The sequence below is a fragment of the Pocillopora verrucosa genome, chromosome 10 (genome assembly GCF_036669915.1).
Source record: "Pocillopora verrucosa isolate sample1 chromosome 10, ASM3666991v2, whole genome shotgun sequence".
NCBI classification, from domain to species: domain Eukaryota; kingdom Metazoa; phylum Cnidaria; class Anthozoa; order Scleractinia; family Pocilloporidae; genus Pocillopora; species Pocillopora verrucosa.
The window spans coordinates 16,334,764-16,354,144 of NC_089321.1; the positions used below are offsets into that span (position 1 = coordinate 16,334,764).

General features: G+C 41.2%; 3 protein-coding genes across 3 annotated transcripts; all 3 read left to right on the forward strand.

Annotated features, from left to right (window-relative positions):
• Positions 1–193: 193 nt before the first annotated feature.
• LOC136283720 (cuticlin-6-like) lies at positions 194–888 on the forward strand. The gene has a single exon (XM_066172921.1). It carries the CDS (start codon positions 214–216, stop codon positions 886–888), a length of 675 nt encoding a protein of 224 aa, XP_066029018.1. The 5' UTR covers positions 194–213.
• Positions 889–1,542: 654 nt separating this feature from the next.
• On the forward strand, positions 1,543–2,237 carry LOC136283721 (cuticlin-6-like). Its single transcript, XM_066172922.1, has one exon. It carries the CDS (start codon positions 1,563–1,565, stop codon positions 2,235–2,237), a length of 675 nt encoding a protein of 224 aa, XP_066029019.1. The 5' UTR covers positions 1,543–1,562.
• Positions 2,238–2,895: 658 nt separating this feature from the next.
• LOC131785729 (collagen alpha-4(VI) chain) lies at positions 2,896–16,975 on the forward strand. Its single transcript, XM_066173011.1, has 12 exons — positions 2,896–3,531; positions 4,729–5,316; positions 5,931–6,515; positions 7,315–7,896; positions 8,543–9,124; positions 9,400–9,978; positions 10,323–10,907; positions 11,418–11,999; positions 12,423–13,004; positions 13,553–14,134; positions 14,658–15,233; positions 16,354–16,975. Exons 1-12 carry the CDS (start codon positions 2,916–2,918, stop codon positions 16,359–16,361), a joined length of 6,447 nt encoding a protein of 2,148 aa, XP_066029108.1. The 5' UTR covers positions 2,896–2,915; the 3' UTR covers positions 16,362–16,975.
• Positions 16,976–19,381: the final 2,406 nt, after the last annotated feature.

Genomic DNA, 19,381 nt, shown 5'->3' on the forward strand with positions numbered 1-19,381 from the left:
CAGAGTTTCCTTTCGTTGCGTGCAAATCGCATCCATTTGAACTTTGCACAATACTAGTCGCTCTCTCCAAATGGGTCATTTACATCGATACACCCTCCTAGCCTCCCAATTTGACAGATTGTTTTCACCTGAAGCCTGAGCTCGACAAAGGCAATTCACAATTGAATGGGACTTTCTCCTAGCAAGCCGGGCGGCCGTTTCACATGTTTTTCAATGGCCACAACTAGTCTGACATGTTGCCTTTCTTTCTCCTCAGCACCACCGCCGTGTAGCACTCCCGTGGATCTGGCATTTATCATCGATTCTTCGGGCAGCATTGGCCGCACAAACTACAAGAAACAGAAGAACTTTGTCAAGGAAGTGGCGAAGACTTTTGGCCTATCTCCAAACGGCAGCCGAGCGGCCATGGTTCTGTACAGTAACTCGGCCTCAGTGAAAGCTCGATTTGGCCAGTATTCGGACCCGAAGGAGTTCGGTGGAGCTGTAGACAGTCTGCCTTACGAGAGAGGATTGACACGAATCGACAAAGCACTGGACCTAACAGCCAAGGATATCTTCGCTCAAAGTAGGTCGGGCGTGCCCAAGATTGCAATGCTGATAACAGACGGTACCCAAACCGCAGCAGCCGATGCCAAAGGCCTAAAAGAGGCTTCCGAACCATTGAGACAGGCAGGTGTTCGTGTTCTAGCCGTAGGTGTCGGCAAGGGTGTGGACAGAGAAGAACTTCGACTGGTCACGGAGAGTGACGAGGATGTTGTGGTGGCGGCTGACTTCGAAGACCTGCTGTTGAAACTCAGCAACCTGACCAGCCAGGCTTGCCGACTTGCAGGTAAGCATCATCAGAAATCTGTTCGTAGCACTTGTGGCCTCAGGGCTGCTGGGGCTTGATAAGCAGGGCAAGTGAATATCAATTGAAGGATCGAAAGCAGCTTTTGTCCTTATCAGCCGGGTGTTCTTTTTGTGTGTGCTTGTTGCCGTCTGGTCGTCGTCGTTGTTCTTGTTCTTGTTCTTGTTGTTGCTGTAGCTTTGGTCTTTGTATTGCTTATTTCTTCCCGTTTGCTTTGGCCTTTCTGTTTTTGCCTTGAATTATTTTATTTATTTCATCTATTTTTATTTTTTTATTTTTTATTTTTTTTTTTTCCCCCCCTTTTTGCTTTTGTTTCCTTTTAGTTGGTCTTTCCATTAATGTTCAAAAAAACGAAAACAAAAACAGAAAAACCAACAAAAAAAAATACTTGCTATCAAAACCTGTTAGAGGTCGAGCGCTCGATGGAAGTGAACATCCGGGACTTCTCGTAAGATAACGACCAAAATACGAAACGGAACGTACAAGTTTGTCACCTTATTTTCAGAGTTTCCTTTCGTTGCGTGCAAATCGCATCCATTTGAACTTTGCACAATACTAGTCGCTCTCTCCAAATGGGTCATTTACATCGATACACCCTCCTAGCCTCCCAATTTGACAGATTGTTTTCACCTGAAGCCTGAGCTCGACAAAGGCAATTCACAATTGAATGGGACTTTCTCCTAGCAAGCCGGGCGGCCGTTTCACATGTTTTTCAATGGCCACAACTAGTCTGACATGTTGCCTTTCTTTCTCCTCAGCACCACCGCCGTGTAGCACTCCCGTGGATCTGGCATTTATCATCGATTCTTCGGGCAGCATTGGCCGCACAAACTACAAGAAACAGAAGAACTTTGTCAAGGAAGTGGCGAAGACTTTTGGCCTATCTCCAAACGGCAGCCGAGCGGCCATGGTTCTGTACAGTAACTCGGCCTCAGTGAAAGCTCGATTTGGCCAGTATTCGGACCCGAAGGAGTTCGGTGGAGCTGTAGACAGTCTGCCTTACGAGAGAGGATTGACACGAATCGACAAAGCACTGGACCTAACAGCCAAGGATATCTTCGCTCAAAGTAGGTCGGGCGTGCCCAAGATTGCAATGCTGATAACAGACGGTACCCAAACCGCAGCAGCCGACGCCAAAGGCCTAAAAGAGGCTTCCGAACCATTGAGACAGGCAGGTGTTCGTGTTCTAGCCGTAGGTGTCGGCAAGGGTGTGGACAGAGAAGAACTTCGACTGGTCACGGAGAGTGACGAGGATGTTGTGGTGGCGGCTGACTTCGAAGACCTGCTGTTGAAACTCAGCAACCTGACCAGCCAGGCTTGCCGACTTGCAGGTAAGCATCATCAGAAATCTGTTCGTAGCACTTGTGGCCTCAGGGCTGCTGGGGCTTGATAAGCAGGGCAAATGAATATCAATTGAAGGATCGAAAGCAGCTTTTGTCCTTATCAGCCGGGTGTTCTTTTTGTGTGTGCTTGTTGCCGTCTGGTCGTCGTCGTTGTTCTTGTTCTTGTTCTTGTTGTTGCTGTAGCTTTGGTCTTTGTATTGCTTATTTCTTCCCGTTTGCTTTGGCCTTTCTGTTTTTGCCTTGAATTATTTTATTTTATTTCATCTATTTATTTATTTTTTTATTTTTTTATTTTTTTTTTTTTTCCCCCTTTTTGCTTTTGTTTCCTTTTAGTTGGTCTTTCCATTAATGTTCAAAAAAACGAAAACAAAAACAGAAAAACCAACAAAAAAAAATACTTGCTATCAAAACCTGTTAGAGGTCGAGCGCTCGATGGAAGTGAACATCCGGGACTTCTCGTAAGATAACGACCAAAATACGAAACGGAACGTACAAGTTTGTCACCTTATTTTCAGAGTTTCCTTTCGTTGCGTGCAAATCGCATCCATTTGAACTTTGCACAATACTAGTCGCTCTCTCCAAATGGGTCATTTACATCGATACACCCTCCTAGCCTCCCAATTTGACAGATTGTTTTCACCTGAAGCCTGAGCTCGACAAAGGCAATTCACAATTGAATGGGACTTTCTCCTAGCAAGCCGGGCGGCCGTTTCACATGTTTTTCAATGGCCACAACTAGTCTGACATGTTGCCTTTCTTTCTCCTCAGCACCACCGCCGTGTAGCACTCCCGTGGATCTGGCATTTATCATCGATTCTTCGGGCAGCATTGGCCGCACAAACTACAAGAAACAGAAGAACTTTGTCAAGGAAGTGGCGAAGACTTTTGGCCTATCTCCAAACGGCAGCCGAGCGGCCATGGTTCTGTACAGTAACTCGGCCTCAGTGAAAGCTCGATTTGGCCAGTATTCGGACCCGAAGGAGTTCGGTGGAGCTGTAGACAGTCTGCCTTACGAGAGAGGATTGACACGAATCGACAAAGCACTGGACCTAACAGCCAAGGATATCTTCGCTCAAAGTAGGTCGGGCGTGCCCAAGATTGCAATGCTGATAACAGACGGTACCCAAACCGCAGCAGCCGACGCCAAAGGCCTAAAAGAGGCTTCCGAACCATTGAGACAGGCAGGTGTTCGTGTTCTAGCCGTAGGTGTCGGCAAGGGTGTGGACAGAGAAGAACTTCGACTGGTCACGGAGAGTGACGAGGATGTTGTGGTGGCGGCTGACTTCGAAGACCTGCTGTTGAAACTCAGCAACCTGACCAGCCAGGCTTGCCGACTTGCAGGTAAGCATCATCAGAAATCTGTTCGTAGCACTTGTGGCCTCAGGGCTGCTGGGGCTTGATAAGCAGGGCAAGTGAATATCAATTGAAGGATCGAAAGCAGCTTTTGTCCTTATCAGCCGGGTGTTCTTTTTGTGTGTGCTTGTTGCCGTCTGGTCGTCGTCGTTGTTCTTGTTCTTGTTCTTGTTGTTGTAGCTTGGTCTTGTTGTTGCTGTAGCTTTGGCCTTTGTATTGCTTAATTATTTTATTTTATTTCATCTATTTATTTATTTTTTTATTTTTTTATTTTTTTTTCGGTCGTTTTGACAAACGCCTGCTCTAATATTATGCTTTTTTTATTCTAATGGATTGATATTTTGAAGTTCCATAGCATTATAGGTAAAGGTTATTTTTAATTTGTACTACCAGACTTTATATAGTATATTTATAGGGGGTGTTTAGTAAAAGCTTTTTATTTGGGGTCTCTCACTGATATAAGATATTTTATTGCTTTGTGTTTAGTTTGCTAGTATTTGTTTTGAGTGCTAGACTGCTGGAATTTAGATTTCCGGGCTTTTAGATTTTGAATTTTCCTGGGTAAGTTTTTCCGTTGAACTCCTTTAATGTAATGTGACTTTTGCGGGAAGAAACGCCTTTTTTAATGCAGGCAGCCGTCTATAGAATGTTACTATGGAAACCTCAAGAATTTTTTATTTTCGAGTCATTTTATTGGTTCATTAGTCTTATTACGTGATACTCTCTACCTTAGATAGTGTTTTCACAGTTGTGTTGGGTCTGAATTCTTTAGAGCTGTATATTTCGCTGGATTTGTGCTTTTGTGATAAGTATACACATAAGGCTTAGATTATTTAACTTCATTGCGTATCTAGTCGTTGTTAAATAGAGAATAACACATGGGTGCGCGTGGATATGGAGTTTCTCTTCGAGTGTTTAACTCGATGGCTCACGAGTGAGCACAGCGAACGAGTGAGATGTCGAGTTGAATAGGAGAAGAGAAATTTCATATCTAAAAGCAACCATGTATTATTTTGTTTATCACATAAACACAATAGCCCTTTACTTGCAAGAAAATATCTCTTTTTTTTCACGTGTATTGTTACGGTTTCTCTCGGGGCTGGAAATCCTTGTAAAACACTGTAGTTTATATGATGAATATACAATATATTTTGGCTGTAATCATCAAATTTGTTTCTTTGCCAGCGAAACGGAGGTCGTCTTGTTTGATTCCCATGGATATTGCTTTCCTGTTGGATTCTTCAGATGCCGCTGGAAAGGCTGGTTTTCAGAGGGAGAAGGAGTTTTTCAAACTTATGTCAAGTACTCTATCATTGTCTCTCAGTGGTACTCGTGTAGGTGTAATTTCTTACAGTGCACAAGCAAACCTCGCAGTGGCTCTTCAGGAAAATACCACCGCCCAAAATTTGCGATCTGCCATCGATGCGCTTCAATTTGTGGGAGGAACTCCCAGAATTGAGAAGGCACTTGAATCTGTCCTTACTGACTTGTTTACCTTCGATAGGGGGACCAGGTCTGGAATCCCAAAGGTAGCCGTTCTTTTGACGAAGGTATCAGACTCAAACATTTTGCAGTATGAAACTCTCAGGAGGGCAGCCGCACCATTAAAAACAGAGGGTGTGGAATTAATTGCCGTAGGTGTAGGCCGAGACGGCGATCTTCAAGATTTACGTGTATTAGTTGGCAGCGAGGAATATGTTTTAGGAACAGAGTCCTTTGATAGCCTTTCTGAATTGGTAGAAGACGTTACGCTTCTTGCATGTAAAGCTGCAGGTGAGAGAACTTTATCTTTACATAATACATTAAATTTTACATAGAGTTACAGCAGTGTTCACGTGGCGAGTTTTAATGGGAAATTTCCATATTTGGAAGACGGAAAAAGGCTGGTAACTTGAAAGGATACTCGTCAATGAATTTAAATGATTTTGGGATATACATACACCAGTAAGTTTTCCAAGGCAAGTGTATTTCACTCGCTATCTTTACTAATGTTTAAGTTGAAACCCTATTTCGTAATATGCGCTCTTGCAGAAACATTTGCTGGTGTAAATGTTGCTTGTAAAATGTGTAAAGAACAAAACTGGGGTGAACAGTTTGCCAAATGTAAACGTTTGCTGTGATCTATTACTGAAAAGACGCATATTAACATGAAAGTTATTACTTTCATATTAAAAAGAAAAAATTAAAGATGAGGTAATCTGAGATCGGTAGATCGTAAGCAAGGACCAATCAAAATGCCTGTATAATTCAGCCAATCAATTAGTAATCTAGAAATCACTCACGTCAATTCCTCTTACATGAGTTATTTGAGTTTAAACAGTTATGTTCGCTGTTGCAAAAAAGTGCTCTTTTATTAATCAAATTTTGCGCCTCTACATGTCTTCTAGAACCAAAACGGATCATTTATCCTATGGACGCTGCAATCCTAGTTGACACGTCCGCTGGCATTAGTGCCCTCAACTTCCAGAGGGAGAAAGCTTTTGTTAAGACTCTTATAAGAAGTTTTACCATTTCAAGGAACTTGAGTCGTGTAAGCCTGTTATCTTACGGTAACAAAACAGAAGTCACCGTAAATTTCTTTGACCAGCAAAACAGAGAATCTCTCACACGAAATGTCGATTCTTTGCCCCTCTTGGGTGGGCCGTCGCAAATAAATCAAGCTCTAGAGGTCGCAGCTTCGCAGCTTTTCTCCCCTTCTGGTTCGTCTCGCGCCGCAGTGCCAAGGACTATTGTGGTAGTAACGGATGGTCGACAGGATCTTACGGTGGGCTCCGGTGGTCTAAATGAGACAATAGCCCTGTTGAGGCAAAATGGCGTTAAGATTCTAGTGGTGGCTGTTGGCGGTGAAGACGTTGACGAGGATGGATTGGGCAGCCTTGTTGAAGAGGAAGATCATATATTTACCGCTGAATCGTTTGAAACTTTGGCCGCTAAATTGGAGAAAGTCAGCACTGTAGCCTCCGAAATTGCAGGTTAAATTAAATGTCTTAATTTACCCGATATTTCATCCGTTATATTTCTTTTTTGAAACACTAAGTTTTTGCGCCTAAGCGTGTACACTTCTTACCATTGATCCGATGTAGAAATCAACTTACAGAATTCCTTTCAATGCAAAACAGGTAACGGCAAGATACTTTTAGCTATTGTTTGCGACGAGAAACAAAACTACCTTAAACTTGACGGAATGCACAAATTGTTGTTTCGGTGAGATAAAGAAAACGTCGGCAAAACAAAGATAAAACCGAGTAGAAAACAATAAATACAGTGAGTGATTTATGAGTTTGAAATACTGCAATCTCAAGATACACAAACCTTCCTCATTTTAGTCATTTCAATGAAGTGAGCAAAACTAAAAAATCATTTATCACTGTACTTGTTACCACAGTTTCTTTTTCACAGTTGTCTGATTGGGCTGCAAAAAGAACAATCAATAACTTGCGGAATTAATCCTTAATAAATAACAATTACCGATATTTCAAGTCCTGTTAATCAGCGACGTACAGAATTACGCTAAGCAAAACTCTAGGATAGGAAGAATAAGCCAGAAAGGAGTAAAGGAAGAAATTGACTCGGATTGCAAATAAAAAATGCAAGCCAAATTTGTTAAGATTTGCACACTTGGACGTTGCTCCTTCGACAAATTGTCCTCAGAACCATGCGACGTAAGAATTCGTTTTCCTTTGCCACAAGTTTGAGAATGCCTTAAAATGGCAAAACGAAAAAAACAGTTAAGAAAACACAATAAAATATTTCTGCTGTTGTCTTTCCCAGCACCTGACCGTTGTGGTAAAGTGACTGACATCGCCTTTATAATGGACGCCTCGGACAGTGTTGACAGCCAGAGTTACCGCATTCAAAAGGACTTTGTCAAAGCAATCGCAAAGAGCTTCGGTTTGCAACCAGGGGCGAGCCGAGCAGGAATCATTCTTTCCGGCAAGAAACCAACAGTGAACATTAAGTTTGATGACTACTTGCAAACCGAAGACTTCATAGAGGCGGTAGATAGACTTCCTCACCCTCGCGGACATGCTGGAATAGACAAAGTCCTCGATGTGGCTCTAACTCAGCTATTGGCCAACAGAGGTGGTGCAAGACCTGGATTGGGGAAGATACTAGTGCTATTAACAGCAAACACTCAAAATCAATCTCTAGATACAAAGTTGCTGGATAGTGTCACCAGAAGGCTCCAACAGTTGGGAGTGGCTTTGGTTGTTATCGGTGTCGGTAAACAGGTGGATGAGACACTGCTTCGTCCTTTGGTTACGAAAGGAGAGAATCTTTTCCTAGAAAGATCGTTTGAAAGTCTGATGCTTAAAGCTCGACAAGTAGCACAAATTACGTGTGACAACGCAGGTATTTTTCATTACCACCGCTGAAACTTTCGAAGAGAGCCTTAAGTAGTCCGGAGTGGTCCATGTACCCATATTTCAATTTCAAAACCATTCTTCAAAGTCAGAACTGAATATCAAATCACTTAATATTAAAAAGAATACAAAGATTTCTTACGAGCACTAAATGAAAACCACTTATGAGGCAATGTTAAAGAGAATTGTTTATCCAGTTACCTTTTTATCTAGCTAGGAGGATACGCTAACCTTCCCCTCCCCCCCTCACCTTTGTCACTCCGACAGTTTGACTTTACTCGCCTGAGATGTTTATTAGTATTCAATTTTCTGAGGAATTTTAGTTTGCTACAAGTTGCATTGGTAATATAACTCGCCATTTAAAAAGTGTGAACTCACGCGACAGTTTAAAATGCTGTAAGTTCCTTTACAATTTTCACATGAACAACACATTTTATGCGTTTATTTGAGACTAGTTCGTTCTATTCCTCGCCGCCTTTGACCGCAAATTAAATGATAAATTAAGAAAAATTATGTCTGCAATAGGAAATATTTTTGGAATAGATCTAACAGCGAAAGTGATGGAGGCAAGATTTAATACATACAATATATTAATATGATTTTTTGATAAATATGATTTATTTCCCTTCGTGTAGGATACTCAAGATGCAGAAACCCAGTTGATGTCGCTTTTCTGGTGGACTCTTCGGGTAGTCTTGGCGAGGAAGGTTTCCGCGAGCAAAAGGACTTTATAAAAGTGATTACGAACACCCTCAATGTATCTCCCTCACACAGCAAGGCGGGTGTCATCACTTACAGTGATAGAGCTTCTGTGGCAATAAAATTTTCAGACTATCAATACCACGCACAGTTGGTCAATGCCCTTGACGCGCTGCCATATCAAGGTAAAACCACACGGATTGACAGGGCCATTGTGAAGGCCTCTAAAGAACTCATGACAGTGGAAGGAGGTAGAAGAAAGGATATACCTGGAGTTATGGTCATAATGACCGACGGGAGACAGACTCAGGACTTTGACGTCACGCCTTTAGAGCAAGCAGCTGCGGTCTCAGAGGAAATGGGGGTAACAACTTTGGTGCTCGGAATTGGGGAACTGGCCAACGTGAATGAGCTCAGAAAAATGACTGCACGAGATGGCGACGTTTTCTTGGCTTCCTCTTCTCGAGCTTTGAACAGTTTTGCACAACCAGTTGCCACAAGAATATGTAATGCTGCAGGTACCTTAAATTGTTGCTTTATACGTTCTGTTCATTTTGGGTACCTTCCCAGGTTAACAACTATGATTTTGGTCATAAGTGGTTTCAAATGCCATACTGAGTCCATCAGATGAGCCATATTCAAGGTTATTCCCTTAATTTCATATGTCACTCCCATTTCCAGAGATGCTCCGAGAGTATAGAAAGTCACGCGGACTTTCAATTTCCATAAGGTTATCAATTTCTTCCTGAAAAGAAAGCGTTTTGTAAGTTAACAGAAGATATTATCTTTTTAGCACCAAAGACATGTGATGTTCCACTAGATGTTGCCTTTTTGGTTGAGTCGTCTGAGAACATTTCACCAAGAGACTATAAAAGAATTAAAGATTTCATCAAAGAGGCGGCCACCTACCTGTCAAGAAGCGACAACGAACAGCAAGTTGGTGTCATTGTGTTCAATACCGAGGCCAAGATATCCATAAAGTTTGGACAATATTGGTCCGAATACGATTTTGATCGTGCAATTGATGATCTTCCTCTAAACACAGGACCATCGCAACTTGATACAGCTCTTCGCGTTGCCACCAAATTGTTCACTGCTGAAAATGGAGCCAGACCCGGGGTTCAGAAAGTCGGCATCGTATTAACAAATGGAAAGCATCCTGCTGTAGAAGACCTGGAGGACCTGAAGGATGTGGTAAGACCTCTTCATCAAGCAGGGGTCCATGTCATACCCATTGGAGTGACGTCGTCGGTGGATTGGAAAAAATTGCGCTCCTTAACTGTGGACGACAAGGATGTTATTGTGTCACATTCTTGTGACAGTTTATCCAACAAGATTAACTATCTTTTCAGACGCATTTGCCTCGAAGCTGGTAAGGAAAAAACTTTGTTTTAGATAGCTTGTACTGGCTATAAATGATGTGCGTTCTTCGGCTTACAACAGTTATCTGGGAGGAACTGGATTTATTCACTCTACTTAAATTACATCAAAACTTCGGTGGTCAAACCCTTTTTTTGAAATCGAATATGATCCAGTTGGTTCAAATCGTATTGGTAACCGTGTTCTTGGCCTAATGTTTTTCAAGAACATCTTTCACCTCTGGGCTTTTTAGTTAAAGGTGCCAAAGACAACTCGGCTTGTAAATAAACAAATTAAGGCTCTGGCTATTCGTTGTTTTCAGTTTATAATGAATTTGCTTTGATTTTGATCTCGAAGCTTACAAAAAATGCGATGGGGTAGCAGATGTGGTATTTGCGATCCACTCCTCGGGGACACTCAGCCCTTCAGAATACCGCAAAGAAAAAGAATTGGTTAAAAGAGTGGCGACAACTCTGAACATTTCACCCGGTAGGAGCCGAGTAGCTTTAATTCTTTATAGCAACTTCGCCACGGCAGCCCTTAGACTTGACGAAAAGATCACCATGGAGTCTTTTGACAATCTTGTGGATAGCTTACCTCATGAACGTGGAGTGACGCGCATCGACAGAGCTTTAAAGCTTGCTCGATCCATTTTCGACTCCGACAGTGCTGTAGTGCGACGAGGAGTGCCTAAGGTATTGATATTGTTCACCGATAGCAAGCAAACCGTTGCTCAAGATGCATTTAGTCTGGTGGAAGCTGCCCGACCCCTTCTCTATGAGGACGATGTTAGGATTCTTGCAGTGGGAATGGGAAACAATGTAGACGTCAGGGAGCTACGAGCTACAACAGTTGATGAGAAGGACGTCTTTCTGTCTCCGTCGTCGGAGAATCTTCTCAGTTTAAGCGGATCTTTGTCTGAGGCCATGTGCGAGGCAGCCAGTGAGTATACAGTGAAAATAGCATTGTCCTATAAACGTAAGGTCAAGTGTAATATAGTTGGCTCTGTATGGTAAGAGCTGCATGACTGTTCATGTTTTCTTTATTAAAAGTTCATTAACCTGACGGAGGCCTTGGAGTTTTTAGCAGTAAAATCTTGACCATGCATCAATGACTGATCAACCGACAGACTGACCAACCCACTGATCGAAAGACCGACCGGTCGACCAAACGACAATTTGTTAATAATCCATTTATTCACTCGTTAATGATAATATTCCAAACATTTAACAAAGAGACCTCCAATCACTCAAAAGTTGTCATGGTGGTCTACAGTGATTAACTAATGCTTAGAAATCTAGCAACTGGCCAACAGCCACTAGGATGAATGTTAATCGTCTAAGAAAGTGAAAAAGGTGAAGAGTAGTGACCAAAGCTGATTGAAAATGAACGTAAAAAAAGATTGAGAATTATTTTCAAATTTCTTTTAAAATCACTCAATTATATTTTCAGAGCCTCCAATTTGCCCTGAAGCCATGGATGTCGCCTTCCTGATGGATGCCTCCGGCAGTGTGGGAGCAGACAACTTTGAGAAGCAGAAAGAGTTCATCAAAGCAGTAGCCGGTACTTTAGGACTTAAAAGTGGCTTAGCCCGCGCTGGGTCTCTGGTCTACAGTGACATGGCAACAGTACAACAGTCATTCAACAGCTGCAACGGGACTCATTCGGTTGTAGAAGCAGTAGATCACATTCCATACTATGGTCGAACCACGCGCATTGATCGCGCCTTGTCACTTGCCAATACAGATCTGTTTAGTGATGCCGGTGGAGTGCGATCGTATGTCGCTAACACTCTTTTACTCTTAACGGACGGCAGGCAAACTCCAGCAGCTGACTCGATTTCCATGGAACGCGCCGTGAAACCCCTTAAAGAAAAGAAAGTGAAAAGGATAGCTTTGGGAATCGGTAGTCAAATTAGTCCCGATGAGCTTCGCAAGGTCGTTGATGGAGACGAAGACGTCGTTACAGTAGACAGTTTTGACGATCTTATCTCTTCAATGCATATGGTATCGGAAAAATTATGCACAAGTGCAGGTGAGAGAGTCACCTTAATACCTCTTCCCTTAGAAAAATAGTGTTGAGACAGATTCCTTTAGTACAGTCTCGCCTTAGGTATTTACATGTGGGTTTGTAGTTAGATTAAACTTCTTTCAAGGTCCTTGAACTGAACAAACTTAGTTTACAATTCGGTTGACAAAACAGAACTTACTTAGTCAAAATGTGTTTTTGTTTCAAAGAGCAGAAGAAAGGAAAAGATTAAAAGGAGAACTTAAAGTGAGAAAAGGGTGAACCGACTTTGGTGACGGACCCTAATTTATATCGGTTTTGCGTTTGAACGATTGGCAATGTGACACCAGTTTTCTCGACAATAAGAGGTTCTATGAATGTGCAAATATAGGTAATGAAAGAAGCACAAGTGGAATTGTTCTAATATGTAATGAATTAATCTCTTGGCAGCTTTAAAGAAGTGCCCTGTTCCTGTAGATATCGCCTTTCTTCTGGACTCATCAGGAAGTATTGGTGAACCAAACTACCGCAAAATGAAAGACTTTGTCAAGGCTGTTGCGAACACCTTTATCATCGGATCAGGCAAAACACTAGCTGCATTAATTTTGTACGGTGACACCGCAACTACGGCCATCCGATTTAGCGATCACGCGAACAACGCCGACTTCGACGCTGCAATAGACGTTCTTTCATATTTGGGAGGTGAAACTCGCATAGATAAAGCCCTACAGCTTGCTTCCACAGAGCTTTTAACAGAACGTAGCGGCGCACGGGTTGGTGTTGCCAAAGTTGTGATCCTCGTGACAGACGGGCGGCGGTCTCGAGCGCCCGACGGCGTTGAACTTCATAAGGCTGCGAAGCCAATTTTATCGGCAGGTGTGCGTTTGTTTGCAGTGGGTATTGGAACTGAGGTTGATGAAAAAGAGTTACAACTTATCGTTGACAGGAGAGATGACGTCATACTGGTACCGTCGTATAATGGACTCGCCACGAGAGTGAGACAGTTGTCCATTGCCACGTGTGAAAGCTCAGGTAAAACCAGCATCATTTCTTTAAATAGCTCATATATTTTTTAATCATTTAGTAATATGTAACGACGCGCAATATTTTCTCCTCGGTGAATAGTACTTGCTAATCACTCTATTCACCTGTGAGATTGATACTGACTTGGTTTGACTCAAAGTCCCACGTGTCGTCGGTGACTGATTTTTAAATAAGCCCACCTTCGTCAAACTTTTGAAAGTACGAGCACGATCGAGTTTATAAACTTTTCAAGTTGCAAAAATCTTATGATGATCAGGAAAAACAGTTGTTAAGTAGCGTTAATCAACAAAGTATTTGGAGGTTCACTCCACAGATTATAGCAAAACTTGCATGTTTTTCATTCAACTCGCAAGCGTCAACGAAAAATCAGCAATTAGGTGAATGGCGTAACGTTTTTCAGGTGAAGAAGAATACAAATTCCTTCCTGAAGGGGAAAATTTGGGAAAAAGTCTTTTTCACTCTTGGAATGCCAGCTTAGCTGTTTTTAACAAATGGAAGATACTTGAAGGTAACTGTGCAATAAATCTCTTCCTCAGAAATAGAAGCTTGTGATAATATCATGGACGTAGGTTTTGTCCTCGACTCCTCTGGCAGCCTATCTGCATCCGAATTCCAACAAGTCAAAGACTTCGTCGATCTCATAGCTAACTCCTTCCTCAAAAACAAAGTCGGTAGCCGTGTGGGACTTATGCAATACAGCATCTTGCCGAAGATGAATGTTCGGTTTTCCGACGAACTCACGAGAGAGCAGTTCCGAAGTGTCCTGGACAAAGTTCGTTACGAGGGAGGCTACACTCGGCTCGATCGAGCTCTCAAGCTAGCAGCTCAGGAGTTGTTTGTGAATGAAGAAGGTTCTCGTAAGGACATTCCTCGAGTCATGGTTATAATAACAGACGGCATCAACACGGAGGAGCCTGATTCTGTAGCGTTAGACACCGCCGTCGCGCCTCTAAAACGCGCCGGGGTCACAGTGTTTGTTGTCTGCATTGGTAGTGAGAAGGGTCGTGATGAGATGTACCTACTCACAGAACAAAACAAAAACTTGTACTTTGTTCGAACTTACAATGAACTTTCTCTTCAGCTTCGGAAAGTATCCAAGGACGTTTGCGAGAGTGGAGGTGAGATGTTTGCATGGATTCGGAGAAGGGGGAGGGCGTTTCTCTGTTATTTACTATACCCGAGAAAATGTCTGCTTTTAGATTGCTTTCTTCCAATTATACTAAGAATCAATGGTGATCTATTTTCACATGCTATGGCAACGATCTGCACTAATTCGTCTTCTTACATGTTAGAGGTCGTGTTCTTAATCAAACATTGCATGTTTACCAGATAACGAACTTTTGACACGAAATTAATTTCGCAAGTCGCTTCTACTTTTTTGAAGTGAAAATAAATCGGGAAGATGTTTTTCTTGGCACGATAAGCAATTTGACGAATGTTTGAACGATCAATCGATAATCTTTGTATTAGTGACAAAATACAATACGGTTTCACTTTCAAAATTAATGACTTTAAGTGACTATAAACTCGCTTTGATTTAGAGTACCTCCTCTTTTAAATTCTCCAAACTGCCATGCTTCGAAAGGGCATCTCATGTTAAACATCAACAGCAGACTGATCCTTTTTTTTTCTTCCAAACAGCCCTTCCTGGATGCGACCGAGTGATGGATGTCAGTTTTTTGGTAGACTCTTCAGAGAGTGTTGGCTTACAAAATCTTCAGAAACTTCTCGACTTCGTGCGCAGAATTGCCAAAACCATGCGTATCTCCCCGAGAGGTAGCCATGGAAGTCTCGTCGTTTTTAGTGACAACGCCAAAGTTCAAATCAAACTTGACGACTACGATAATATACAGGAATTCAGCAATGCTTTACGAGATGTCCCCTATATGGGCCAAAAGACCCGGATCGACAAGGCTTTGCGGGTTGCACTGAGCGGAGTTTTCAACAGTAGAGCCGGTATGAGAGCCGGAGTACAAAGAGTTGCGGTCTTGTTGACCGAGGGTCATCAAACGAGAACGTTCGATGCGATACCGCTGAGATACGCGGTAGAACCACTGAGGCGCAGGCGAGTCAATGTGTTTGCGGTTGGCATCGGTAGTGATGTACGTTATAACGAACTCCGATCTGTCACAAGTAGTGATCAAAATGTAATGTTGGTGGAAACGTTTGACGACCTCGCAAGAATTGGTGAAGAGCTGAGCCACAAGATGTGTCGAGGTAGGAGAATGATTTTCGCTTCACTATAAAGTATCAGTTCTCTTGCCTCTGTCCTCAAAAGGGCACGCAGGAACGTGCCTCGCGGAAGTAAGGAGGGAAGGGAACTGACACTTCATATGAAACGTTATTGCAAAGTCACTTGTTGATTTTGAAAGATTGCAGCACTTGTTGTTATGAAAGATAGTATTTCTCAAGTGATCGTTGCCTTGTCCTCTACACTTATCCAATTCATGACGACATGGTAAAGCTAAATTGAATTTTAACACTACTGGTTCCGTCATGATTGAGAGAAATGAACGGTCAATAATTTTATATCTGTTGTGTTCTTGGGAGAGATTCTTACCGTAGAGGTAACGGTTTCCTCGCAAAGGTATGGATAAGTAGATTTTATGATGAGCCACAACACCTGTTATTCTTATGAAGCGACAGCACATATCTAGTGAAGCGATACGAGTCAAAATATGATTCAATGATGAATCAAGGGCCACCGCACTCGTAAAGAGTCAAACAATTTCCTAAGTTTACCCTTTAATTTAATCCTTGTCATTTTATGAGTTACTCCACCCTGAAAACTTGAGACAACCTGATGCTGCTCTAAAGCGCACGTTGGTTGATTGCACGTTGTATAACCAAGGCAGCTAGATCACAGATGAATATCAAAATGAACTAGCGAAAATTCAGGGAAACCAAGCAGACCGATTGGAAAGCAGAACAAGTGACCAAGCTGCGATTTTTGTTTTGGCATTTGATTCGTTAATAGCTGATGCATTTTTTCTAGACCTATTACAAATGTATGATAAAGCGGAACTAAAGTAATCTTGAGCCACTTTCATCTTGCAACTCAAATCGCTCCTAACTCCCACAAATGACCAAACAGAATTTCTCCACACCATATCGATACAGAATCAAGCAGATAAGTGAGAAGAATAATGAAAAATATCAACAAGGGCGTTATTAGTTGATCCAATACCAAATTCTCAGAACTAATATAATACAAGTTGTATAACGATCGGTAAGGAGAGTTACTAATGAGATCTTGGTAGTAAAAGGGGTTAAAACGAAGTGTGGGCTCTTTATGAGCACTTGGCATTATTTTCATTCTCTTTCTCTTCTTTTTCAGGTGGATGAGGATCGATTATGGGAAGACAATACAGACAAATAAATTAGTACAAAAATTTAAGCTAATATGTAGTGTGCAGTGCTTCAAATATTTCTATTTCATACGAGAGGTTAGCAATGCATTTGCGCGGCTAAGAAACAAAGAAAGGAAAGATTACTCAAGAATTCATGTTGTTACAACACTACAATAATCCAAAACAACTGGATCCATCGGTTTGACACGCAAACTATTCTGCGTGTTTCAAACAGCAGCGCCTGTATATTTCAATTTAAAGTAAACTCCTGCCTTGAGTTTTATTTATTTTTGAAAAGTCGTCACTTTTTATAAATGGATCTCCCGTAATATTCAGTGACGGAAATGTGTAACTGTCTTTAGTTTTCACCGATTCCATGATTCGTTGTGATCAACATGAAAGAATGACGACCATTTTGTAAAGTTTTCTGAGTAAAAAGTTATACTCATTGTGGTAAAGAAAATTAACACAATGACCTGCTGAAAGTATTGCAGTTATTAGAGGAGCCCTTTTAAAGGAATGAATCACTGAGTAGCCGAATATATACGTTAATAGATAATACAACGTAAGTTAAATGGCCTCAAAGGCCGATAAGTTAAATTTTTGTTATCTAAAGTAAGAATAACATTGTATTGAATAAATTAATAATTCTAAATGCAAAGTAGTCGTAGATGCGATTATTTTGTTGTGAGGACTCGCTTCGGGTCTTATCTATACTGCCCCTTTAAAAAAAATCCATCTTCACTTATGCTTTGCATGAAAAAAGAAGTCTCTCTTCTTTATAACTTCTCCTTATGCGTGGCTCCTGCTCCAAAGGAAATCGTCTTAGCGTCTCAAGAATTACGTGAAAACGTAAAATATAATCTAACTGGAGGCGAAGTAGTCTACGTTTCCCTTCCCTGCCCCTCCCCTCTCCTCCCTTCCCCCTCCCCCCTCCCACACCCCTCGCGTTTTACTCTCCACCGCGTGAAAAGAGGTCGGCATTAGATTCCATCCATCAAAACCACCTCGGTCGAGAGGGACTGAGATGCAATATTTAATGACTTGCAAAACATAACCGAAGATTCGCAAGTGATGTAGCCGAACATCCGAAGCTGTAAATCCCATGAATCTTGAGGAACAAACAGAAACAGCATAGCGAGAATTTTAAGTCGCGAACCATTGCTTGATGGTAGACATGCAGATAATTTAGGATACGTAAATTCTGTTGATGAGGCTCATAAACTTATTGCGGAATTTGAAACAGGATTGACGACGAAGTTTTCTTTCTTTAAAGCTGTCAAAGGTTTCGGGAACACCGGTGTATATATATATATATACACCGGTGGCATTACAAAGCTTTGCTATCGCTATTGTGCATTCTCACTAGTTTATCTAGTTCAAGTCCTCTGGCATGGCTTGGATGATACCACAATTGTGGAATCATTCGGTTAACTTAATGCTTACACCTCCTTCCTCGGACAGAAGTCACAAAATACTGGGGGAAGATGCATGAGATATTTAAGGAGCAAAAATTCGTTTTTTACTGGTGTGCCTTTCCTAATTTTGGGAAGGAAAGTGTTCAATTGCCAACACGGCATAGATAAAACAGCTGGAGAGAAAAGGAAACGAAAAGATGCAGAAGAAGTACTGTAAATAATAATTTCTTTTTATCCTCAACCTTTGTGTTACTGTCAACTATGGTTTGCTAATTCGAAAGGTCAAATACATGAATGGGTCATATAACATCGATCTCAGAATACTTTTAGGACAAACGTGATAACACTTCAATCTTGGCTAAATTGAAGATGGTTTAGAAGTTAACAATTATAAGAACTTTTCACTAACATATGCTGCTGACAAAGGAGAAAATATATACAATTCTGCATTTTTTGCTTTCTATCAAGCAATCATATGTTGGCTCCTTATCACGCTATGACACTTCCGTTTTGTCACATTCCAAAAAATAAATTGAGAAATACACTGTCACTCATCTTACACTGTTATATTTACCTATTACAGAAGGCTGAAAACAAAGATTTTGTTTTCAAGAAAATAAGATTTCTTTTCCAAGACACAAGGAAGTTTGACTGCAAAGCACAAATAAAAATGCAATAAATTTTTTTTTTCAGAGAACAAAGTAGTTCTACCCATGTATAAACAGAACAAATCCAGTTTAATAAATCAGATATGCGGCATGACTCCTTTTCTTCCATCCCCACTCAAAACAAGCAAACACACCTATATAGGTTCCAGTCTGGTCTGCAAATGAAAAGGAGGAAGGTGATCACTACTAAATTAAGCATTAGGGTTCTTATTTATAACATATTGATTATTGTATACTGGTATCAAGAAATTAAGGCTGCAAGTAGCAGCCAGCTGAGTTTTGAGTTTTATCAAGTCCATTACTTTGTTAAATTTAGAGTAACCTTGTCTTGAGAGAAGGAAATTGAGGAGCTGTAATATACTTATCATCAATTAGGGACCACAAAGAAAAAGTTATTTATAGAGACTTTTGAAGGAGAGGGGTAAGACTTGTGACAAGCTGGCAGACATATAGATAAACTTTACTGCTAAATGGGTTACAATACAAAGTGCTCAGTATTTGGATCAGCTATGGCTCAACTTAAACTTTGCTTTAGCTTCAAGTTTAATCCTTTGTGGTTTCCTTTCTCTGTGTTTATTTTTCAAGTTATATACACAGAAGAACACAAAAATGACAAGGAATGCTTTTGAATATTAAGAGGCTGGAATAAGCAAGAAACCAAAACTGAATTTTAAACAGTACAAAGTTAATTTGATCTTCCAATGTTATTTAATTTTAACCATTAATAGAATTTGCTATTTAGATTTATCCCCTCCATTTTTCTGGATATTGTGAGCAAAAACAAACAATTATCACAAAATGCATGGTATACAATGGTTTGATTCCAATGTGGCAAAGGCCTTTCACTGTCTATCCATAAAAAGGGAAATAGTTTGTAAAATGTAAAACATTCTGCATCTTGAGTGTATACTTATTCATCCATGCAAAAT